General features: G+C 47.5%; 1 protein-coding gene across 2 annotated transcripts in view; it reads left to right on the top strand.

Moving 5' to 3' along the window:
• Positions 1-25,727, top strand: part of COL26A1 (collagen type XXVI alpha 1 chain) — a 164,854-nt gene that overhangs the window by 32,171 nt on the left and 106,956 nt on the right. For both annotated transcript variants that reach the window (XM_061402020.1, XM_061402021.1), the window contains exon 2: positions 10,802-10,924. In XM_061402020.1, the coding sequence (XP_061258004.1) occupies positions 10,802-10,924 (123 nt within the window). The remainder of the gene's footprint in view (positions 1-10,801; positions 10,925-25,727) is intronic.

The raw sequence follows: 25,727 nt of genomic DNA, 5'->3' as shown, positions 1-25,727 counted from the left end.
GAGAGTTGGGCTCCCAAGCTGCCCCACCCCACTGTGGCCCTCAGCTTATTTCTGCTCATATATCTGAAGTGTTAGTCATTCAGTCGAGTCTGACTCTTTGCAACCCCATGGACTATAGCCTGCCAGGCTCCTCTGTCCAAGGGATTCTCCAGGCAAGAATACTGGAGTTGGTTGCCATTCCCTTCGCCAGAAGATCTTCACGACCCAGGGATTGAACCCAGGTCTCCTGCATTGCAGGCAGATTCTTTACCAACTGAACCACCAGGGAAGCCCATATATCTGAATATGTCTGAATGATCTGTTGCCAACAGGTCTCACCTACTGGAGAGGGCAGGTGGGAATCCGAGGGGCATGGGCTTCCCCTCTCCCTCCCCAAATCGTGGGCTTCTGACCTGTGGCCTTCCCATGAATACTCACTGGTCCTCAGCCCCACCTTGCTCCCAGCCTGTCATCTCCTGCTCACAGGACAGTGGCCGGCAGCCCTCTCCTCCCAGTGCACCTCCTCTCAGTTTGTTCCTCTCCTGTTGAGGCTCCAGCAGACACCAGGTGGAGTCCCCAGGAAGCAGATTCTGAGATGGGGTCCAAGAAGGAGGATGTGTATTGGGGGCGGCTCTTAAGATTGGTGCCCGTGGAAGCTGGGACGGGGGGTGGGGTGGGGCAGAAGCAGGAGTTAGAGGGAGAAGTTGAGCTGTGATGTGGACCCTGTACCTCCAATGGCCCTCCCACTTGTCCACGGTCCATAAGGCTGGGCCTTTCATCTCGTGCAGGGACCAGACACTGGACAGGGCCCCGGCAAGACCTGGGACTTGGGGGAGGTGGTTCTGGGCAGCCGAGGCTGAATGACCCCTGGCAGTGTTTCTAGCACCTGGGGCTAAAGACCCTGCATTGAGGGGCTCTGGGTGGTGCAGCCCAGGGTCCGCCGTATTTGGGCCGGTGCAGAGGCGAGCAGGGATGTTCTTGACATTATTCTGCTCTTCAGACGGCCTGAGATCGCCTTTGCTCGCTGTAGACCGCACACTCTGCTGACTCACAGTGAACTTATTGTTGGCGAGAACCACTGCACCCCACTTGGGGCTCGTCCGCTGGGTTTTGGGGCCCGCAGTGCCGGACTCCACATTTGCCTGGTCATGTTTCCTCTTGTTAGATTTGGCTCCTCGCTATGGGCTGGGGAGATCTAGCTTGGATCCCAACTCCCTCCCAGGCCCTAGGCCTCTGCATCTGCCAACTCCCGGGCTTCTGCAGTTTCCTTCAGCAGCACTATGCCCACCCCCGCCCCCCGCCCACGCTGCTGCCTGCGTCCATCACGGTCTGCGGCCCCGTCCCCTCCTGGCAGCACGGCCCCAGGTGGACAGACCCCTGTATGCAGAGACCCAGGCTCTCAGGGTGAGCTTCAGGTCAAGCCAGCAGGGTAGCCAGGTGGCAAAGGGCTGGGCTTGAATCTGGGTTGTCCGTTGACTTGTTGGGTGGCCTTGGATATGCCTTGGCTTCCTTACCTGGAAAACTGGCATGATAGAAGTTCTGACTGCCCAGGGTTATGTGAGGAGGTCTTGATTAGGTAACCGCAGCGGGGAGGGGCAGGGGACAGGACCCGCTTGGAGCCCACCCCGTGAGCCCTGTTGTGGCCTGAAACGCCCTTGGCGGTTGTCCCGATGGTTTCACACAAGAGGCAGGGGCTGGCCCCTCTGCCTGCTGTTTGGTGTGTGAGGTGGTCCCCTGGGGGCCTGCCGGAGTATGCGGTGTTTGCTAACTCTCCGCTGTCCTTCATGGCCACGTGGACACCACATGAGGTTTGGAATTAGAAGGCTGCCCTTCAAGACCCAAGATAAAAGGGATAAACTTACAGTTACAAAATAAATGAATCTCGGGGATAGAATGTGCAGTCCGGGGAATATAGTCCATGGTATTGTGAAAACTTTGTATAGTGACAGATGGTCACGAGACTTATCATGGTGATCATTTTGTGAGGTGTAGAAATATTGAACCACTCTGTTGTACACCAGAAACACATAGTATTGTCGGTTAATTATATTTCAATTAAAAAAAAAAAAAGAACTTACACTGCTCACTTATCACTATGTGACCTTGAATCTCCCCTGCAGTCTGGGTTCCTTCTTGGTAGAATTCCTACCTGAGACTTGTTGGGAAGTTGAACAAGGTCATGTATGTGAGTGAGTTGACCGGGATGGCCATAACCAAGTACCTCACAGGGGCAGCTAGAACAACAGAAATTACTTTCCTTATGGTTCTGGAAGCTGGAAGTCCAAGATCAAGGTGCTGGCGAAAGTGCTTTCTCCTGAGGCCTCGCAGATGGCCACCTTCTCCCTGTGTCTTCAGTCATCTTCCCTCTGTTCATGAAAGTCAACAGTTGTGTCCGACTCTTTGAGACCCTGTGGACTGTAGCCTGCCAGGCCCCTCTGTCCATGGGGTTCTCCAGGCAAGAACACTGGAGTGGGTTGCCGTTCCCTTCTCCAGGGGGTCTTCCTGACCCAGGGATCAAACCTGGGTCTCCTGCATTGCAGGCAGATTCTTTACGATCTAAGTCACCAGAGAAGCCCCCCTCTGTTCATATCACATATTTCTTCTTTTTATAGAGGCACCAGTCATATGGATTAGAACCCACTGTAAGGACCTCACTTTAATGTAATTATCTCTTTAAAAGATCCTATCTCTAATACAGTCAGATTTTGAGATAACTAGGGTTAGGGTTTCAGAATACGAATTTGTGGGGATACAGCTCAGCCTATGACAGTGTGTGAAACTGCTTTGTCAGCCATGAAACCAGTCTTGAGGGGCTGGGCCTGACTCTGTCTGCAGGAGAAGGTCCTCTGTGTGCTCAGGACTCTTGGGCTGACTCTGTTTGGGCCAGAGTTGTTCTTTCTGCCCCTGGCAGGGGCTGGGAGCTGGCTCCTCTGCCTGCAACTCTCTGGGGACCAGCCCCAGGCCCTGTGGGCTCTGTGTCACGAGTGTGGCCTCAGCATCATCCAGCTCACCCATCCATCTGGCCATGGCCTTCAGGTTACAAACTTCAGTTCTCACAGAGTTTCTTGAGCCCAGCTGGCAGGCAACCCCACCCCCCAGAACTGGTCCCCCCTGGAATTGATCAGGCAGGGAGTGATCAGGTAGTTAGAACAGTGAGGGCCAGGTGGAGAAGGGTCTGAAACAGGACACCCCCGGCCTCGAGGTGGGTGGCTGCATCCACGGGAGCAGAAGCAGTTTTTGGTAAGAGTGAGTGAATGTGGATGGGAAAGGGTCCCTCTGGGATGTGGAGCTTGGAGTCACATAGATGAGGACACCTTTACAGGGCCTGCCCTGAGCCCACTGTCCTTGGGAGCCTGTGGTCCTCAGGTACAATGAAGGCTAAGATAGAGGCGTGCAGGGGGCCCTGTGGGGCAGAGGATCAGAGAGGGCTTCCCCGAGGGGATGGAGCCTGAGTGCAGGCTGGTAGGGTAAGAGTTGGCTGAATGAAAGAAGGTGGGATGGCATGCCAGGGAGGACGGAGTGACAGGGTAAATGGCAAGATGGAGCGTGTTTGAAGGTAACACCAGGGAGGTGGGTGGGAACCGAGGGGGTGGGGAGCTAAGAAAGGGTTTCCAGGGAGGAGGTGACTGGGCCAGATTTGTGATTTAGGGAGCGCCCTCTGGTGGCACCTTGAAGAGACTGCAGGGAGACTGGCAGACCAGCAGGGGCTGGACTGCGGGAATCAGGACCCTCGGCCCTGGGCCGGGGTGCTGGCAGGACTCCCCTGATGTAGGGCTGGTCAGCCATGGAGCATGAGGGAGGGAGAAGGTGGAGGGAGGGAGAAGGTGGAGGGAGGGAGAAGGTGGAGGGAGGGTGGGGCAGCTTCCCCTGGGGATTCTGGGTCAGGGGACCTGAAGCTTAGTGCAGCTGGTCACCAAGATGGAGCGAGAAGGGGTGGGAGAGCAATGGTTTCAGTCGTGGACGGATTGCAGTGGTGTATCTTGAGGTGTTCCATGGGCTGTGACGAGGTGTGTCCACGCAAGTGGGGCACATATGTTGGGGGTTCAAGAGGAAGCATTAAGGTGATGCCACGTGGGGGTGGAGCAGAGCGTGGGGCAGGGACATGGGCGCAGACCGTGTGGTCCTTGTGGGAAGGAGGGCACTGTCAATGCCCCCAGGCTTGGGTCAGGCTCAGGGGTCGGTGGGGGAGGCGAGATCAGGTCCCAAAGCAAAGCTCAGACAGGACTGGGGCTCAGAGGTCACTTGGGGAGGGGGTCCCAGGGCTAAGGCAGGGAGGACTGCTGCAGTGGCATCTCCCGGGTAAAACAGCATCAGAGATGGATTGGTTAGTCCTGTTAAGAGGAGGGCATGGGCTGGGGGTGTTCTAAAGACCTCTCTGTTTCATCATGACATGGTTTCCTAAAGCCATTTAGCACTGGTTTTTCCCAAAGGACTCAACGGAGGATTTAACGATTCACCAAATCAGAGAGCCAGACACTTAACGTGGCGAAAGCTGCTTGGGAGCAGCCCTTCTGGGGGTCAGGTGGAGCAGGGCCAAGTCAATTGCTCTTCTCCATCAGGGGTAGATTGGGCTTCCCCGGTGGCACAGATGGTAAAGAATCCTCCTGCAATGTGGGAGACCTGGGTTCATTCCCTGGGTTGGGAAGATCCCCTGGAGGAGGGCATGGCAACCCACTCCAGTATTCTTGCCTGGAGAATACCCATGGACAGAGGAGCCTGGTGGGGTACAGTCCATGGGGTCACAGAGAGTCGGACACGACTGAGAGACTAACACACATCAGAGGTGGGGTATGTGTGTGTGTGTGTGTGTGTGCGCTAATTCGCTTCAGTCGTGTCCTACTCTGTGCGACCCTATAGACTGTAGCCCCGGGCCTCTCCTCCTAAGGAAACAAGTCTGGAGGAGAGCAGATTTGTGCCCAAAGCTGGGAGTCAGTTCCCCTTCCTGGACCCTCCACGAAAGCTCAACTGGAGGGTGGATGGCAATGATGAATGGATATTGCTGAGATGATGTCCCCAAATAATGCCAGTCATCCCCCCTCCCCCGATCCTGATGGAGACTGCTGAGGCCACCCTCACTTCCTAGGCAGTTTGAAGACCAGCCCTGCCACTCCCGAATTCTGTGCCCCTGGGCCAGTCCTTCCGGTGCAGTCAGGAGTTGTACTTCCGCTGTCAAGCTGGTCTCTGGGTGGAGTCATTCTGTAGCCCATACAGCCTTGTTCACCCACCATCGTGCACTCATCATGGTCAGGGGTAGGGGTGAGGGTGGGCGGTGGTGCGATGCCACCCACCAAATAGGTGTGATACTCAGGACCTGGGGATCCTAAGGGGGACCCCATGTGAGGGCAGCATGTGTCCTCCCAAGATTCCCCAGAACCTCGGGAGCCTGGAGATGAACAGGGTTTAGAATTCCATCTGAAAAGACCCGGAGCCCTCCTTCCTTGTCTCTGCCTGCCTTCTTGGTTGTTTTTGGCCAGGTTTTGATTTGGGGAAGCCATTTACAGCCCATTAAAAGATCAAATGTCTGGAGATGATGAATCGAGGCATTTGAAAATGTTTTCCAATTCATAGCTCATTTCCCTATAGAAAGCGCTGACCCAGGAGTGGCTGGACTTTGTTCCAGATTGCCAGGGGCAACTCTCAGGGTGGAGCATGGTCCTTGGCTTGGGCAGCAGTTCATCCCTCAAGATTCTTGCTGATCCTCCCAGGTAGAGATGGAGGAAGGGTCCAGGGTGGGTTTCCCTGAGTAACTGACAGAGACAGTGGTTTGTATTGTGTAGGTACAACCCTGGGCAGGAGAGCTGGATTCCCTTCCCAACTCGGCCTCCGGTTTGAGTCATGGGCAGTGGGAATTCATCTCCCACTACATATTTTCCCATCTGTAAAAATAGGAAGGACAGTTTTTACACTCTTATGAACATTGTGGGGTTCGAGTGGCCAGCTAATCAGTCATGACACCTTGGGGCAGGGAGTGCCATGTCATTCACACACCAGTAGCCTGGACCTGCTCATTTAATCCTCACAATAACCTTGAGAGGTAGGCTTTTCTATTTCACTGAGGCTTGCTTCCAGTCATGCAGTAGACTGGTGACAGAACCAGGTTGCTTGGTGCCTTTGGGGAAAGGGATCGACTTTTGACTCCTTTTTCATGTTCTTTCATGGTATTTTTGACGGTGCCAATATATTTGCCTAGAAAATTGTTCAGTTGTCGAGATTTTGAAAAATTTTGATGTCACAATCAGACACAATATTTATTTACAGTGTCTAATCTCTATATGGAATTTTTTTCTTGTTCTCAATGACTACTTATGTATTTTGTTGTTTCTCAATAATGATTATCTAAATTTTGTCTGTTTTTTAAAAGCCTGTGTTTGATTTTGTTGATTCACTTTTGCATGTACTCTATTTTCATTCATTTCTTTGTTCATCTTGCTTAGCACTCAGTGGGCCCTTTCGAATTAAGAACTCATGTCTTACAATTTTTAAATGAGCAGGTCCAGGCTACTGGTGTGTGAATGACATGGCACTCCCTGCCCCAAGGTGTCATGACTGATTAGCCGGCCACTCGAACCCCACAATGTTCATAAAAGTGTAAAAACTGTCCTTCCTATTTTTACAGATGGGAAAATATGTAGTGATATCATAGGATATCACTCATATGTAGAATCTAAAAATATACAAATGAACTTCTTAACAAAATAGTAATAGACTCATAGAGATAGAAAACAAACTTGTGGTTATCAAAGGGGAAAGTTGGGAGGGGGATAAATTAGGAATCTGGAATTAACAGATACACACTACTATACATAAATGAACTAAAAATAAAGACCTACTGTATAGCACAGGGAACTATATTCAATATCTTGTAATGATCTATAATGGAAAAGAATCTGAAAAAGAATATACATGTATGTATATATATATATTTAAAACACTGAATCACTTTGCTGTACACCTGAAACATTGTAAATCAACTGTACTTCAATAAAAATATTTAAAAATGAAAAAATTATTCACACACGCAAAAGAATTCACGTCTTTCTTCAGCTCTGGGAAATATTCTTTATTATTGCTTCAAGTCTGTACATTCCTGTGCTGTCTCTGGTCTCCCCTAATAGATGTGTGTTGGAACTTGGTCTGTCCTCTGGGTACCTCACCTTTGCTCACACATTTTCCATCTCTGTGTCCCTCTGCAGTGCATCCTTGGAGAGGTCATGGCTCACATCCACTCATCAGCTCATTCCTTAATTTGTCTGCTCTGAGTTTTCAGCCCATCTGTTGAGCCTTTTTTCTTTTCCCAGTCATATTTCATTTCCAAGGCATCTAACTTTTTCATTTCATAGTATTTCTTATGTGTGAAAAATTATGTCTCCTTGAGGACATTAATTACACTGGAGACAACCATCTCCATAAGGAAGCATCTCCAATTGCTCTATTCATTGTTTTTTTTCTTGAATTGTGATTTATTCTCTGTTGAGTCAGTGCCTTTCAGGGTATTGGCCTTTTTTCCTTAAATAGTTTGAAATTCTTGGCATTTGGGGTTTTCCATTAGCTGTTTCTGTTTCTCTGTTCATTGCTGCTTTGCCTCTTGGTGGATTGGTGGAATAGGTAGAGGATAAAGAATGTTCAAGAATTCAGCTGTCTGACCTTGAGAGAGTCCCAGTTTTTCCTGGAGGTCATCTGCCTTTGAGGCATCCATTCTGATCACACCTGCCACGAAACAGGACAGTTCAATGCCTGATTCTTTTTTTTGTTAATTAATTTTTTATTGAAGTATTGCTTTACAAATGTTGTATTAGTTCCTACTGTACAGCAAAATGAATCAGCCGTATTTATGGTCTATCCCCTCCTCTCTGGACTTCCTTCCCATTCAGGTCATCACAGTGCATTAGAGTTCCTGTGCTGTACAGTATGTTTTCATTAGTTATCTATTTCATACACAGCAGCAATAGTGTATTTGTGTCAATTCCAATCTCCCAATGCCTCCCCCACCCCCGCCCCCCGCTTTCCCCCCTGGTAGGGATCCATATATTTGTTCTCCATGTCTGTGTCTCTTTTTCTGCTTTGCAAATAAGATCATCTATATACCATTTTTCTAGATTCCACATATATGTGTTAATATACATATTTGTTTTTCTCTTTCTAACTTACTTCATCTGTGTGACACCAATGCCTGACTCTTGACACCAGCAAGGATAGGAATCCTGGTCCTGCCTGTCTGGCTCCTTCTCCTGTGGTCCTCTGACAGTCGCCTCTGCACCCCTCCCCTATCCCATTGGCCACATTTGCTGCTCCTACAGTGCGCCCGCCTTGAACCCAGTCTTCCCTGTGTGTTTTGGTCTGTGCTTCCTCCTTCAGTTAAGTGCCTGGTGCTTTTAGCTCCTCAAATTCCTCAAAGTACCTGTCCCACTGCTTTTTGTTTTCCAATGCTCCTAGGGACTTTTTTATTTGTATTATCTGCTTTATTGAATTCTGATTGACAAATTTAAAAAGTGTTTATTTAGATTGTACAACTTGATTTTTTTTTTTTTTTGGTTTACAATGTGATGATTTAATTGCATATACATTGTGAAATGATTACCACGGATTATTAACACATCTCTCATTTCACATAGCTACCTTCTTTTTGTGTATAAGAACACAAGTAAGAACACTGAAGATCTATTCTCTTAGCAAATTTCAAGTGTACAGTATGGTATTATGAACCATAATCACCCTATACAGATCTAAACTGTGCACTAGATCCCCAGAACTTATTCATCTTATAACTGGAATTTTGTATCCTTTGACCAACATCTCCCCATCTCTCCCATCCTCCTCTCCCCTGACAACCACTGTTCTCTCTGGTTCTATGAGTTTGGCATTTTCAGATTCTTCTTATAAATGAGATCATACAGATTTGTCTTTCTCTGTCTGACTTTATACCCTTAGCATAATGTCCTCTAGAGTCATCCATGTTGTCACAGATGGTAAGGTTTCCTTTCCTTCTTGTGGTTGAATAATTGCATTCCAGTGTGTATATACGCTGCATTTTCTTTATCCATTTATCTGTCGATGGACATTTGGTTGCTTCCATCTTGGCTATTGTGAATAATACTGCAACGAACGTGGAGGCGCAGATATTTCTTTGGGATACTGATTTTGTTTCCTTTGGATAGATGAACCAGAAGTGAGATTCCTGGGTCATATAATAATTCTATTTTTAATTTTTTTACAGAACCTGCCATAATGGGTGCACCAATTTACCTTCCTACCAATACTGTACCGTGCTTCCCTTTTTTCTCCACCTTCAACAACCCTTGTTGTCTCATGTCTTTTTGATAACAGCCATCCTAACAGGTGTGAGGTGATATCTTATTTTGATTTGCATTTCCCTGACGAGGCTTTCCTGGTGGCTCAGCCGGTAAAGAATCTGCTGCAATACAGGAGACCCTGGTTCGATTCCTGGGTTGGGAAGATACCCTGGCAAAGGGATAGGCCACCCACTCCAGTATTCTTTGACTTCCCTGGTGGCTCACCCAGTAAAGAATCTGCCTGCAATGCAGGAGACCTGGGTTGGGATGATCCCCTGGAGAAGGGAACTGCTACCGACTCCAGTATTCTTTCCTGGAGAATTCCCTGGACTGTATAGTCCATGGGGTCGTTTCACAAAGAGTCGGACATGACTGAGTGACTTTCACACACTGATGCTGAGTACCTTTTCATGTGTCTGTTGGCCATCTGTATGTATTCTATGTGTATTCTTTAGGAAAATGTCTATTCAGATTCTTTGGCCATTTTTATTGGATTATTATTAATTTTTGCTATTGAGTTTTATGAGTTCCTTATATATTTTGATATCAGTCCTTATCAAATAAATAGTTTGCAAAAATCCCAAAGCTCCCACAAAGGCATTTTTGTCTGAGGACGACTGCCAGATTATTGTTATTGGGGGGTATTGAGTAAGGGACCTCCTCTGCCACCATCTTGATGATTTCATGGGGGACTTACTTTTAGATTTTCAATTTCTAGGATCTGGAGATGGGAGGGGGGAGGTGTCTGCCATCTTGATCTAATCACCATATTGTTTGCACATGTTCTGCACCCCCACCTCCCTGGGTCCCAGCTCAGGCCTCCTCAGCTCTTACACACTGCACCAGAGGGGCTTTTCTGAAATCAGAATCATCTGAATCATTGCCCACAGCTCAGAGTCTTTCAGTGGTTCCCACCAAAGTCAGGATGAGACCCACTTCTAGCCTGGCAGGTTCCAGGCCTCTTGGTGTCTCCTGGCTCCTCCCCTTCCTCCAGTCTTCTGGCCGCAGGCAGATCTTTGAACCCACGACGGTCTGTCTCAGCTCCTTGCCTTTGCTCACTCTGCTGTCTCTTCTGCGGACTGCCTCCACTCTTTGCCCCTACACTTAGGGTTGGCTGACTCTGATCTTTCCCCTTTCTTAGGACCTGGGTGGGGGGCCCTGCTGGGTTCCCACAGTTTCACAGCCCCATGCCCATCCTGTGATTGTCCCTATGACCCCGCGTTCCAGTGTGTTCTAATCATCTCCCCGACAGTTTTCCTTCAAGAAGGGGATTTCCTGGCAGGGGTACAGCCCCATCCTGATTTCACACGGAGTTGTTGGAAGACTGGAATGATGCGGGGGGCTTGATGGCTACGGGGTGTGGCTACTCTCTCCTTTTGACCGAGGCAGAGGGTCTCAGCGGGCCCCTTGCCCAGCAGCAGTGGCCCTGCAGGCATGTGGAGGGGCCCCGTCTGGCCTTGGACAGCCTTTTGATCCGCAGTCAGATGCCTCAGGAACGGGCGGGACTGATGCGACTGTTGCTCTCCCCACAGGCACTGGTGCCATCACACGGTGACACGGACGGTGTCCTGCCAGGTGCAGAACGGCTCGGAGACGGTGGTCCAGCGCGTGTACCAGAGCTGCCGGTGGCCTGGGCCCTGCGCCAACCTCGTGAGGTAACGGCCGCAGGGCTGGCCAGCTCTGCCTTTCCTTTTACTTCCTCTGGGTGAACCCAGCTCTAGCAGAGCTGCTGGGGTAGGAGGGCTGAGGCCTGCAAACAGAGGCCGGCACGCATTTACGGAGCAGCTTTTGTGTATGGGGTATGGGGACAATGTGTGTGCAAAGATGAAAGGGACTTGCTGCCCAGCTGAAAGATCCTCATAATCCAGCAGATATTTGATGAGCAAAAGGGCCAGGCGAGGCCATTCACACACACATCCCCCCACAAGCCCCTCTTCTCAAGAGCTGCCCACTTCAAGCCCCACCCTCACAGCCCCACCCACCACCAGCCCCGTCCACCTCACAGCCCCACCCCTCAAGTCCCACCACACCACAGCCCCCCAACCCCTTTCAAGCCACACCTACCCAAGCCCCGCCTCTGCCCAGCCCCACCCCACCACGGCCCTGCCCATTTCATGGCCCCGCCCATCTCAAGCCCCACCCCGCTCCACAGCCTTACTTCTGTCTCCAGTGTCCTCCACTCCCAGCTCTCAGGAGCTCCTCAACATTCACAGGGAGAGGTCTAAATGGGTGACTAGACGTCCAAGGACTCTGAGACCCAGCCTTGCCTGCCTCCTTGTCCTCTGCCCCTTCAGGTCATGCTCCAGCTCCCGGAACTGGACTCCTTACCGTTTCACCCCTACTGGTCTCCAGCTCTAAGCTTTCTGTTTCAAAGACCCTTCCTCATCTTCTTCCTGGGACCACCCTCCTCAAACTCCAAATCCCTCTCCCTTGTGTGTTAAGAGAACACTTTGTGCCCTCCACTAAGAGGACATTTGCGTGGGGGATCTGTTTTAGGCAAGGTTCTTCAGAGAAGCGGAACCAATAGTGTGTGGTAGTAGATATATATGGGAGATGGACAGATTTTTAAGGAATTGGCTCATGTGGTGGTGGGGGTTGGCACCTCCAAAAGCTACAGGGTAGGCTCCAGAGACACAGGGAAGAATTACCGTTGCAGCTGGGGTCAGAAGGCAATCCGCTGGCAGAATTTCCTCCTCTTCAGGGGAGGGCAGTCTTTTTCTGAAGGCCTTCACCTGATTGAATGAAGCCCACATATTATGGAGGGGTAATCTGCTTTACTCAAAGTTTACTCCCTCAATGTTAATCTCATCTAAAGAAATACTTTCATGGCAACATCCATTCATATTTGACCATAGAGCTAGGTACTGTGGCTCGACCAAGTTGACATGTAAAATTAACCATCACAGAGTCATCATGAGTTGGGTATGTTTTCATCCCCAAAGATGAAGAGTGAGCCCCTGAGTTGGGGCCTGTGCCCACACAGCGCTGCCCACTATAGGGCTCAGCATGGAGCTGACCCCAGAATCAGCCTGCAGCATGAAGTGGTGGGACCCACAGGAGTATGCTCCTAGGCCAGAATTATTATTGTTTGTTTTTATTATGAAGATAGTGATATATCCTTACTGCTAAAAAGAAGTTCAAACATTTGATAGTAACTGAGTAAAGTAAAAAATGAACATTCTCTTCTCTTCCAGTGTCACTTCCATAATCCCATTGTTAAAATGTCATTCCAGATTTTTTCTCCACATATATGTATATATGTAAATATATTTTTTCTTTTTAAATTTATGTTTTATTGAAGTATAGTTGAATTGCAATGTGTTCATTACTTCTGTGCAGCAAAGTGACTCAGTTATACCTATACATATATGTATATATATATATATTCTTTTTCATATTATTTTCCATTTTGGTTTATCACAGGATATCGAATATAGTTCTCTATGCTAAACAGTAGAACCTTGTTGTTTATCCTTTCTGTATATACCAGTTTGCATCTGCTAATCCCAAACTTCCAAGGCCCCCCTTGGCTGCTACCAATCTATTCTCTTTGTCCCTGATTGTAAACATATTTTCTTAAACAAATATTAAGTAATGTTATTTTGTTCTATAACTTGGTTTTCCCCCAGGAAAATATTTTGCAATATATTCCCATAGAGACACCTCATTTTTAACAGCTGTGTAGTATTCCACTGTAGAAGAGCATCATCATTTATTTCCCATTCCCTCAATTGATGGGTATTTAAGTGGTTGTCTAATTTAGCCACTCCAGACCATGTTTCAATCACATTATCATATATATTTTAACAATTTTACAAGTGTTTTTTCAAACTTTTCTTAAAGTTTAATTTTATATTTACACAAGTGTTGCAAAAACTAGTAAGCAGAGTTTCTGTGTAGCTTTTCCTTTCATCAGCTTCCCTGCCTTAGTCCATTTTTGGGGCTGTTGTATCAAACCACCATAGACTGGGGGGCTTAAATGACAAACATTTATTTCTCACAGTTCTGGAGGCTGAGAAGTCCAAAGTCAATGTGCTGCCAGATTCATTATCTGGAGAGAGCTCTCTTCCTTGTTCATAGACAGTCCTTTTCTCAATGTATCTTCCCTGGGGTCTTTAAAAGGGTGCTAATCCCATTCACGAGGGCTCCACCTTTATGACCTAATCACTTCCCGAAGGCCCCACCTTCAAATACCATCACACTGGGGATTAGGTTTCAACATAAGAATTTAGAGGTGGGGGTTGGGGGAAACACAGACATGAATCTATAGCATTTTTCCTAAGGTTAATATCTTCTAGAACCATAGTACAATTATCCAAGCCAGGAAATTAGCAATGATATAATACTCTAAACCAAGACATTATTTAAATGTTACCAACCATCCTACTCATATCATTTTTCTGGTTTTATTTTCCCCATTTTACATTTGTCTCCTTAGTCTCCTCCAGTCTGGGGCCATTTTTTGGTCTTACTTTGTCTTTCATGACCTCAGCACTTGTAAAAGTACTAACCAGTTATTCGATGGAGATTATGCATTTTGGGGGAGGAGATTGTGAAAGGCATGTTGTACCTTTCTTGGCGCGCATATGAAGAGGTACATAGAATCAATACTGCTGATGTTAACTTTGATCACTTGGTTAAGGTGGTGTCTCAGCCAGGTTTCTCCACTGTTGTGTAATTATTTCTCTCTTTGCCATTTATAAGTATATTGTGGGGAGATATTTGGAGTCTAGACAGATATGCTGTTCCTCTTCCTCCTTTCTCCCAGTAATTTTAGCATCCATTGATGATTCTTGCTTGCCATAATTATTATTACGGTGTTTGCAAATAGTGACTTTTGATTTTCATCATTTTCTTAGTAGTAGAGGTTCTTTAGTTGTGGTCTGTGTTGTATACAAGTGTTTTGATATACTCATTCTGCAGGAGGAATGGTAAGTAAGTGGATTCTGCTGTTGCTGTTTAGTTGCTCAGTCGTGTCCAACTCTTTGTGACCCCATGGACTATATTCCACCAGGCTCTGTCCATGGGATTTCGCAGTCAAGAATCCTGGAGTGGGTAGCCATTTCCTTCTCCAGGGGAATCTTCCCGAGTCAAGGATCGAACCTGCATCTGCTGCTTGGCAGGTGGATTCTTTACCACTAAGCCACCTGGGAAGCCCAAGTAAATGGATACATCCATTAAAAATTGAAGGCAAAAGGCTACTTTTAGATGTTGTGCTAGAGGATGACCAATGGATTGATAATGAAGAAAAGATGCTAGCCCCCCTTTCCTCTTTTAAACTATTATTTATTTACTTGGTTGCACTGGGTCTTAGCTGTGGCATGTGGGATCTAGTTCCCTGACCAGGGATCAAACCCGGACCCCCTGCATTGGGAGCACAGAGTCTTACCCATTGGACCACCAGGGAAGTTACCCCTAACTCCCTTTCCTTTTCAGCAGAGGGGACAGAGACCCCATTTTCCCTCCCTCCCTCATGTCTCAGGACCCAGATTCCAAGACTCTTCTGCTTTTCTCATCATCAGGGGTCATCAGAGGACTGGGTCATCATCATCTGATCCTGGGAGCATCTTCTGAGAAGAAGGGTCTCTGGAGTTGGGTCTATAAGTGACCCTGACAGTGTGGGTCTTGCTCATTGTGAGGAACGACCGCTCCAACAGAGAAACTGCTGATTGGGGCTGGAATTCAGGCCATGAGGAGTGAGGCTATACCTGTCTCACAGTTCCAATCCCACCAGTCTCGATTTGTGCAAGTAGGGAGCCCAGCTCGGAAACGGCTCTTTACAAGACATAGGATTTGACTTCAGTAAACTCATACCTATGTCTTCGGAGTTGAGGCATAAACATGAACAGTTGTATTTTTGTTTTTCCATATTGGGCTTTAACTGCAGTCCTGTGTGTTGGGTACACTCCACGGTCAGCTCCCAAGGTGGAAACAAGGGCTTCCACAATGGCACTGGTGGTAAAGAATCCACCTGCCAATGCAGGAGACCCAAGAGACAGAGGTTCAATCCCTGGGTCAGGAAGATCCCATGGAGTAGGAAACCCACTCCAGTATTTCTTGCCTGGAATATTCCACAGACAGCAGAGCCTGCCGGGCTACCGTCCATGAGGTCACAGAGAATCAGACATGACTGAGCATGAGTGGGCTATACATCAGAAAACCTGGACAAACACAAAGCACTGAAGGTGGAACAAAAAAGTTCATGCATGCAGGCACACACACACACTCCACTGGGTTGTATTTGGGTTTAGAGAATGAACTGTCAGGATTCCCTTTACTAGAAAACCTTGGAAGGAAGGGAGCAGTGGGCTGGCTTTCTTAATGTCAAAATTACAGCTTGAGGTTTTTATAGTTTCTAAATACAGTAAGGCACCTTTAAGAAAAGCCAAATGAGCTAAGTACTGAGTCACTGACCTCACCTGAAAAAATGTTAAATGTTCATTGATTTTCACAAGGGCTCTTTGCTTTATGACTGAAGAAATAACGAAAACAATGGTTCAGGAGCATTGTCTTTGGAATGGGTGTTTACAGGCCTTTCAGGGAGGTCTCTCCCTCCCCTTGGCATCAGGAGTCGAGAACAGAATGTTCAATCATGCGTCTGTCATGAGCCTGCCCTCTGCCTTCAAAACTTCAGCCAGCAGGAGCTTTGTGAAGTAAAACTCAATTCCCATTCTTTCAAGGAATACTGCATTTCTGGTGTAATTGTCCTCGCTACTTCTGTTACTGTTGTTTGTTAAGGAGGGAGGGGTTAACCCCCCTTTCTTCCTTGCCAGTAACTCATGTCTGAGTTAGAACTGGAGTGCATGCCCTCTGTGACCTCGGGCTGCTGGCTGGGCAGGTGGGGTGGCAGGTCGCTGCCTGGTGACCTGGGGAACCAAGTGCAACCTGCGTTCAGGTCCCAGTTCTGCTGTTTTCGCATCTAAGAGGCATTGTCCTGGCTGCAGCCACCGCACTTGTGTCCCTGCATCCCTCCGGTCCCCTTCTAGCTCCTTCTGGCTGATCATGGCATGGCCCTCCTCCAAATCTTCCAGGAGCTCCCATCTCACTTAAAAGCCCATCCCTCTCTCTGTGGCTGACCATTCTCTTCCTGACCCCATGAACGGTCTTGCTCCCTGGGCTCTGGGCACCTGGACCAGGCTGTCCTAGAGGCTCAGACTCTCCCCGGGGCATCACCTTTGCCATCCTTTCACCTGGACTGTGTTCACGCTGGAGCAGCTGGAAACCCTGCGTTGCCTTACGGGATTCCGTCCTCTGTTCCAGGGTCTCTCTTCTCTCCCTCTCCCTGTAACTCTCCAGCCCTTTATCCCGCCTAATCTCATTCTTAGCATTTACCGCTCTCTGACCCACAGCGTTCATTCCGTGGTCAGCCTGGTCATCGTCTGCCTAGCCTACCAGCCTGGGGGCCACAGGAGAGGAGGCTGTCTCAGTCCCTCTAGGCTCCCAGTGCCTGGTGTTCAGGGGCTCAAGAAACATCACTGAATCAATGATCTTTGGAGGATAAAATGAGATCAGAGTTGTCAGGACATGTAGAATTCATGCACAGCAAGCTTGTGATGGTGAGCTGGAACACAGATCATTACGGAGCAAAGTTCTTGTCTGATAAACCAGTCTACAAACTTGCGATGAGGCAATGGAGGCTCAGAGAGGCAAAGTGACTTGCCCACGGTCACAGGGAGTCACAGGGGCTGGGCTGGGTTTGACTCTGGCCCATCAAACAGGCCCCATTGGGATGCTCCTGAGGTTTCAAGGCCCAGCTCCCCTTTCCCCCCAAACGAACATTTGTTGACCTCCTCCTTTGTACACACGCCAAAGCTCCCAGGAGAATGCAGGTGAGAACGCAGACCAGTTCTTGACTTGGGGCGATGACAGTGGGGTGGGAAGGGGGGACGTTAGTCAAAGCACCACGGTTACAAGTGCAGTTACATCTGTCACTGATGCTGTGTGGACACGTGTGGGAGCCCAGACCTGAGGGGAGGGCTTTCCTGAGCTGGGGCTTTCTGTGAGGGGCATTTACCAAGGTAAGAAAAAGCTCCAGGGACGTCCCTGGTGGCCCAGTGGTTACGATCCTGAGCTTCCAATTTGGGGTGTGTGTGTGTGTGTTTGATCCTTGGTTGGGGAGGTAAGATCCTACATGCTGCGTACTGTGGGCAAAAAATTAGAAAAAAGAAAAAGCTCCAGATTGTATAGTTCTGTCTCAGTGAGCTTATTATTTCTTAGTCTAATTTTTTTAAAGCATACTTTTTAAATAACTTACAAATTTTATTTATTTATTTTGGCTGCCCTGAGTCTTCATTGCAGCATGGGCTTTCTCTGGTTGCAGTGAGTGGAGGCTGTGATGCAAGGGCCTTTCATTATGGTGGCCTTTCTCGTTGCGGAGCTCGGGCTTCAGGAGTAGGGATATGTGGGCTTAGATGCTCCTCGGCACGTGGGATCTTCCCGGACCAGGGATCGAATCAGTGTCCCCTGCATTGGCCGGTGGATTCTTAATCACTGCACCACCAGGGAAATCCTGTAAAGCATCATTTTATAGTTTTCTTAAGAGTCTGCGTGCTTCAAAAATTTGTTCGCTGGGCTGATAACCCTCAGCAGAGCCTCAGGGCAGGAGGAGCTTGGGAGATTCCTGGGGGCCCTTTGGGGCAGGCTCTGTGTCTTAAGTGTGTGTTCTCCTGTGTCTCACGATACCTTGGGTCGAACGCAGGAGACAGCGTTTGCCGCGTTTGCCAAAAGAGTCTTTGATAACGGGATCTTATTAACGTCACAGCAATCTGGAAGAGGTACTTCCATGTGGGGCCGATGATATGCTCAAGATCTTGGCCTCCTTTGACTTCCTTTCTGCCAGGCACCTCATCCTGAGGGGGTGGTGATCAGGAAGTCTCCTGGGATGAGGTGACGTCGGAGCTGAGGCAGGGACTCACAGCAAAGAAGCAGTAACAGCTAGTGGTCATGATTGGGAGGGTCTCTCATCATGGGGAGGGAGACCCCTGCATGGGGCTGGGTGATGACAGAAGGGACCTCTGTGCTGTCACACAGCTGAGGAGTTGGGGCTTAGCTGGACCTTCCATAGATTTTGCAGCGTCTAGTCCAGGAGCCTTCAGTTAAATAGATTTATCTCCCCTAACCTTCCTGCCAAGACAACTGGCTGAGGCATTTCTTTCTCTTTGATGGGAGCACTTTGGGCAGTGAGGACCCAAAGCAGGAGGCGGGAGGCAGAAAGGAGGGTGAGCTGAGTGAGGAGCCCTCCATCCATCACTTCGTGCTGGGGAGTGTCCTGCTGGGTCAGAGCTCTGGGTTTTTTTCAGAGCAGCTGTCTCGCCATGTTCTCTAGCACCCGTGGAGCCGTAGGAGATGGACAGGCATGAAGGAGGGGCCTGCCTGCACCCCTCCACCACCCTGCAGAGCAGAGTGCCTGGGGAAGATGGCCTTTCCACTCAGGTCAAGGAGACCCTTTAGGGAGGCCACTCCGGTCCTCCGGCCATGCCCATCCTCGTGGAGTACAGAGGCCATGAGGCCAGGAGAATGTGTCCATCCGGAGTCCACACCCCTCCCCTAGACCATTCTCTGGGCACCTGGCTAAATAGCCTTGTCTGGCTTCCAGGCCTCCACTGGCCTCTCCCTTGAATCTGGGGGACAGTGCCTATGGTGGGTGCACCTCAAGCCTTTATGGGGGCGCTGAAGGATGGCTCTTTTTGGGAGTGAGAAGCATGGTTGGAGCACGAATGGAACTGGTACATGCGGGCTGGGCCCACACAGGGGAGGAAGAGAAGGGAAGGGGGTTGGGGTCTGGCTTGTTTCTTCTGTAAAAATGATGCGTCGTATGAAGTTACTGGGGGGATTTGGCGTTGGAGTGACGGCGCGTCCAGGCCAGTGTCTTGCTGGTGGTACGCCCTCGGTACGTTGGCTCCGACTCTCACAGAAGAGGCGTAAACATCCAGTGACTCGTGAGCGGATGTGGAGCTGTTTTGCTGCTGAGCGCTTGGGTCACCTGCACTAGCGCCCTCTTGCCGCCCACCCGGCTCCGTGTGAAGCCTGCGCTGGGGCCACGGCAGGGAGGAGGGGTCTCTGCACGTCTGCAGAGTGAGATTTGGGGATCAGCAGGGCCATAATCCTTGGTGGGGCCTCTCTTTGCTGAGCACTATGAAGTCATCATGTTATTTCATTACACCCTGATGACATTTTTATGACAAAACCATGCAGGTGGGGGAAGGGAGGGTGTGGTTGTGAAAACATGAGTGTAACCAAATCTGGGCACAGTGAGGCCGATTTGGAATGCACTGGGGGATTGGCATGTGTCCCCAGTCCCTCCCTGCGCCCCCACCCTCTCCCGCAGGAGCCCTGCGTAGGCCTTTTTCTCTGCGTTTGTTCAGGCACTCAAGGGTCTCAGCAAATGTTTATAAAGGAACCTACTTTGTGCCATGGGGGCAGGAGTGGAATATGATGGTGAATAAGACTAAATCTTCTCTCTGATGGAGTTTGAAAAAGTGAAAGCAAAAGTCACTCAGTCATATCTGACTCTTTGTGACCCCACGGACTGTAGCTGCCAGGCTCCTCTGTCCATGGGATTGAATATTGGAGTGGATTGCCATGCCCTTCTCCAGGGGATCTTCCCAACCCAGGGATCAAACCTGAGTCTCCTGCATTGAGGGCAGATTCTTTACTGTCTGAGCCACCAGGGAAGTCCCCCAGTGGAGTTTATATTCACCTAGATAGCATATTTAAAAGCAGAGACATTACTTTGCCAACAAAGGTCCGGCTAGTCAAAGCTATGGTTTTTCCTGTGGTCATGTATGGATGTGAGAGTTGGACTGTGAAGAAGGCTGAGCGCCAAAGAATTGATGCTTTTGAACTGTGGTGTTGGAGAAGACTCTTGAGAGTCCCTTGGACTGCAAGGAGATCCAACCAGTCCATCCTGAAGGAGATCAGCCCTGGGATTTCTTTGGAAGGAATGATGCTAAAGCTGAAACTCCAGTACTTTGGCCACCTGATGCAAAGAGTTGACTCATTGGAAAAGACTCTGATGCTGGGAGGGATTGGGGGCGAGAGGAGAAGGGGACGACAGAGGATGAGATGGCTGGATGGCATCACTGACTCGATGGACGTGCTGCTGCTGCTAAGTCGCTTCAGTCGTTTCCGACTCTGTGCAACCCCATAGGCAGCAGCCCACCAGGCTCCTCTGTCCATGGGATTCTCCAGGCAAGAACACTGGAGTGGGTTGCCATTTCCTTCTCCAATGCATGAAAGTGAAAAGTCAAAGTGAAGTCCCTCAGTCGTGTCTGACTCCTAGCGACCCCATGGACTTCAGCCTATCAGGCTCCTCCGTCCATGGGATTTTCCAGGCAAGAGTACTGGAGTGGGGTGCCATTGCTTTCTCCCGATGGACGTGAGTCTGAGTGAACTCCGGGAGTTGGTGATGGACAGGGAGGCCTGGCGTGCTGCGATTCATGGGGTCGCAAAGAGTCGGACACGACTGAGCGACTGAACTGAACTGAAATATGAAAACAAGAAAAAAAATACACCCTCCTAATGAGTTCAGGAAATTTAAAAAGGGTAACGTGACTGAGTAAGACTCAGGAACTTTAGAGGACATGGGAGAGATTCTTTGAAGAGATGACTTGGATGCTGAGTCGAGAGAAAGAGCTTCCGTGTGAAGATGGGGTAGAGACAGTTGGTGCAAAGGCCCTAAGGCAGCAAGGTCCTGGATGAAGGACTTTGAGAGAGAAAGGTCCGTGTCCAGAAGCAGAGCAGGTGAGGACAGTACAGAGGCAGAGACTGATCTCAGCAAGGGTCAGTTTGGACTTTATTGTAAGAGAGTGTTGGGAAGCCAGGGAAGGTTTTATTTTTGAAATGTGTGTTTGTTTATTTGGCTGTGTCTGGTCTTAGTTGTGGCACCAGGATCTGTGTTGCGTCGTGCAGGCTCTTTCATGGCAGCACCTGGCCTCTGTAGTTGGGGTGCTTGGGCTCAGCTGTGGCGGTGCACGGGCGTAGATGCTCCGCAGCATATGGGATCTTAGTTCCCTGACCTGAGATCAAACCTGCATCCCATGCATTGGAAGATGGATTCTTAACTACTGAAATACCAGAGAAGTCCCCATTGAAAGGTTAGGTACTGATGATAAATGACTTGCTTTAGGATTTTTTTTTAAATTAAACTTTATTTCAAGGTCATTGTAAATTCACATTGTGTTAAGATCCTCATAAAGTTTGCCATCTTAACCATTTTAAGTGAACAACCAGAAGTATTTGTACAAAGTATCTATACTGTTGTGTCAAGATCCCACATGCTGTGCCCAGTACACACACAAAAGAGCTTCTTCCTTTTTCTAGCTGAGTAGTATTTTGTAATATGGATGTGCCACAGTTAGTTTAACCATTTGTCTGTTAATTTAAAAACAACTGGGTCATTTCCAGTTTGGGGCTGTAATGAATAGAGCTGCTATAAACATTTGTGTACATTCACGTTTCTGTGAACATCGGTTTTTGGTTCTCTGGGTGAATGCCCAGGAGTGCAGTTGTTGGGTCACATGGTATTTGCATGTTTAGTTTTTAAAGAAACTGCCAGACTGTTTCCAGAGTGACTGTACCATTTTACATTCCCACCAGCAATGTCTGAGTGATCCAGTTTCGTGTATCCTGGCCAGCATTTGGTGTGGTCACTATATTTTATTTCAGCCATTCTGTGCAGTCTGTTTCACTGTGGTTTTAATTTGCGTTTCCCTAGGGGCTAATAATGTTGAGCATCTTTTCATGTGCTTGTTTGCCATCTGTATATCTTCTTTCATTAACTGTCTCTTCATGTCGCTTGCCCATTTTCTAGTTGGGTTTTTTCCTTTACTGTAGAGGTTTGAGGTGTCTTTATGTATTCTAACCCAGTGTCAGGTACATGGTTTGCAAATATTTTCTCCCTCTCTGTGACTTGCCTTTTCATCCTCTTATGACAGTCTCTTGCAGAGCAAAAGTTTTTAATTTGAACAAAGTTCAGTGGATCAGTCTTTCGTTTTATGGATTGTGCTTTTGGTGTCAAGTCTAAGAAGATTTTCCCCTATTTTTTTTTTCTAAAAAGTTTATAGTTTTTTATTTAGCACACGAGTCTGTGGTCCAGGTTAGGTTGATTTTTGCACGAGGTGTGTAATTTAGGGCAAGGTTCGTTTTATTGGTCTATGCAGTGTCCCAGCTGTTTTGGTACCATTTGTTGAAAACATCCTCCCTTCATCAAATTGCTTTTGCATGTTTGTCAAAAATCATTTGGGCACAGTCACGTCTCGCTCTTTCTAAATTCTCTCTTCTATTCTATTGATACGTGTGTCTATAGTTCTGCCAGTATCACACAGTCTCGATTTCTGTAGCTGTGTAAGAGTTGGAATCAGGTCGACTGACTTTTCCCACTTTCTTCTTCTCTCTTTTAAAAAAATTTTTTGGGGGGTGCCGTGCCATGGGCCATGTGGAATCTTAGTTCCCCAATCAGGAATGGAACCTGTGCCCCTTGCATTGGAAGCTTGGAGTCTTAACCACTGGACACCAGGGAAGCCCCCATTCTTCTCTTTTGAAACTGTTTTAGCTACTGTAGTTCCTATGTCTTTTCATATAAACTTTAGACTAATTTTGTCTCTATCGACCAAAAATCTTGATGAGATTTTAATAAAAATTGCATTAAACCTGTATATCCACATGAGGAAAATTGATATCTTTACTATGTTGACTGTTCCAATCCAGAAATATGGATTTCATTTATTTAGATACTTTTTTATTTCTTTCATCTTTCTTCATTGATTTCTTGGATTTCTTATAGTTTTTGGCATATAAATTCTCTCTTTTTTTTAAATGATTGTAAATAGGGCGTTTTTTTAAATACAGTTGGTAAAATTGAATTTTTAATTTTGATATCCATGTGTTCACGGCTAGTACATAGAAACACAATTGATCTTCTAGGATCCTATGACCTTGCTGAACCCACACATTAGTTCTGGGAGTTTGGGTATAGATTCCTTGAGATTTTCTACAAAGACAATCATGTCATCTGTAAATAGAAACACTCCTGTTTATTCCTTTTTAACCTGTATGTCTGTTATTTCCTTTTCTTGCCCTTTCACTGGCTAGAACTTTCAGGACTCATAAATAAGAGTGGAGAGAATGCTTTGTTCCCAATTATAGAGGGAAAGCATTTCACTTTCAACTGTAATATTAACTGTAAAATTTTTGTATTATCCATGTTCTTTATCAGATTGAGGGAGTTCTCTCTATTACTGTTTTTCTCAGAGTTTTTAATCATGGGCACTGAATTTGGTAAAAAAATTTTTTTTTTCATTGATTGACATGGTCATGGGATGTCTTTAGCTTGTGAATATGGTGATTACATTGAATGGTTTTGGAATACTGAACCAACATCGCATCCCTGGAATAAACTCCACTTGGCCGTGATGTGTAATTTTTAAAAATGTAATACAAATTCCATTTGCTAATATTTTGCTAAGGGTCTTTGTGTCTGTATTCACGATGGATATTGGGCTGCAGGTTTCTGGTCTTGTACTGTCTTTGTCTGAACTTGGTATCAAGGTCTCATATGATAAGTTGGGAAGTGCTCCCTCCTCTTTTATTTTCTGGAAGAGATTATGTACAATTGCTATTAATTCTTCTGAAACATTTGGAAAAAGTCTCCAGTGAACATCTGGGCCTGGAGATTTCTTTATGGGGAGTTTTTCAGCTACAAATTCAATTTCCTTAATAGTTATGGGGCTATTCAAATGATCTATTTCATATTGAGTCAGTTGGGGTACTTTGTGTTTTTTGATGAATTGGTCCCTTTTTTCTAAGTTGTTAAATTGATGTGTGTCATGCTCTTCTCTATGTTGTTCCTGATATTGATAATTTGTGTCTTCTTTCCTTTTTTCTTTGTCAGTCTTGCTAGAGCCTTGTCATTTTTGTGATCTTTACAGAAAACCAGCTTGTTGGTTTCATTGATTTTTCTCTATTGATTTTCTATTTTTAATTTGATTCCTGCTCTTCTGTATACTTTGTCTTTCCTTGTGCTTGCTGTTCAGTTGCTCAGTCTTGTCTAGCTCTTTGCGACCCCATGAACTGCAGCATGCCAGGCTTCCCTGTCCTTTTGTCTCCCAGAGTTTGTTCAAACTCATATCCACTGAGTCAGTGAGGCCATCCAACCATCTCATCCTCTGTCGTCCCCTTCTCCTTTTGTCTTCAATCTTTCCCAGCATCAGGGTCTTTTTCAATGAGTTGGGTCTTCGCTTCAGGTGACCAAAGTATTACAGCTTCAGCTTCAGCATCAGTCTTTCCAATGAATATTCAGGGTTGATCTCCTTTAGGATTGACTGGTTTGGTCCCCTTGCTGTCCAAGGGACTCTCAAGAGTCTTCTCCGGCACCACACTTTGAAAGCATCAATTCTTCATTGATGCATTCAGCCTTCTTTATGGTCCAACTCTCACATCCATACGTGACTACGGGAAAAACCACCATAGCTTTAACTATATGGACCTTTGTTGGCAAAGTGATGTTTCTGCTTTTTCATAGGCTGTCTAGGTTTGCCATAGCTTTCCTTCCAAGGAGCAAGAGTCTTTTAATTTCACGTCCGAGTGACTTTGGACCCCAAGAAAATACAGTCGGTCACTATTTCCTTTCCTTGTGCTTGCTTTGGGTTTATAGTTTCTCTACTTTTTGGAGGTCCCTGAGATGGGCTAATTTAGGTTTTGAAAAGATCACTGGCTGCTGAGGGAAAAGTAGACACAAGCTCAAGATGAGAGTGGGTGAGAGCTGGGGAAGTGGAGAGAGGTGGGTGGATTCAGGGGGTGCTCTGGAAGTTGAGATGACCAGAGTGTCTGATCACTTATGGGTGGGAGAAACTAGGGATAACTCTACATTTTCAGTGTGAGAGGCTTGCTGGTTGGGCATGCCGTTCATTGAACTGGGGACACTAACCAGAGATCATCCCCAGGAGGTAGAAACCAACAGCTCTTCTTGGGCCAAGTGAAGTCTGAGATGCCTGTGGGGGATCCATGGGGAACAGGGTATCAGGTAAGTAGTTGAGTAAGGAAGTTTGGAGTTCCAGGAAGACTCTGGGGCCATATTGAATTTCATGGATTCTCATATGCCATTGGTAGGAAGAAGTGCATTATACTATGGCACCTAAGAATGTTTCAAATTAAGCCATAGCACACCATCACCTGTTACATGAATTTCAGTATCAGAGATGTTAAAATGTAACAGTATGTGCAAGCTTCCCTCCTGGCTCAGTGGTAAAGAATCCGCCTGCCAATGGAGGAGCCTCAGGACATGTGGCTTTGACTGCTGGGTCAGGAAGATCCCCTGGAGGAGGGCATGGCAACCCACTCCAGTTTTCTTTCCTGGAGAATCCCATGGACAGAGGAGCCTGGCGGGCTACAGTCCATGGGGTTGCAAAGAGCTGGTTGGACACGACTGAAGCGACTTAGTATGCATGTGTGATGGTATGT

The sequence above is a fragment of the Bos javanicus genome, chromosome 25 (assembly GCF_032452875.1).
Source record: "Bos javanicus breed banteng chromosome 25, ARS-OSU_banteng_1.0, whole genome shotgun sequence".
NCBI classification, from domain to species: Eukaryota; Metazoa; Chordata; class Mammalia; order Artiodactyla; family Bovidae; genus Bos; species Bos javanicus.
The sequence above is the reverse complement of the archived record's forward strand: the minus strand, read 5'-3'. Positions and strand labels throughout refer to the sequence as shown.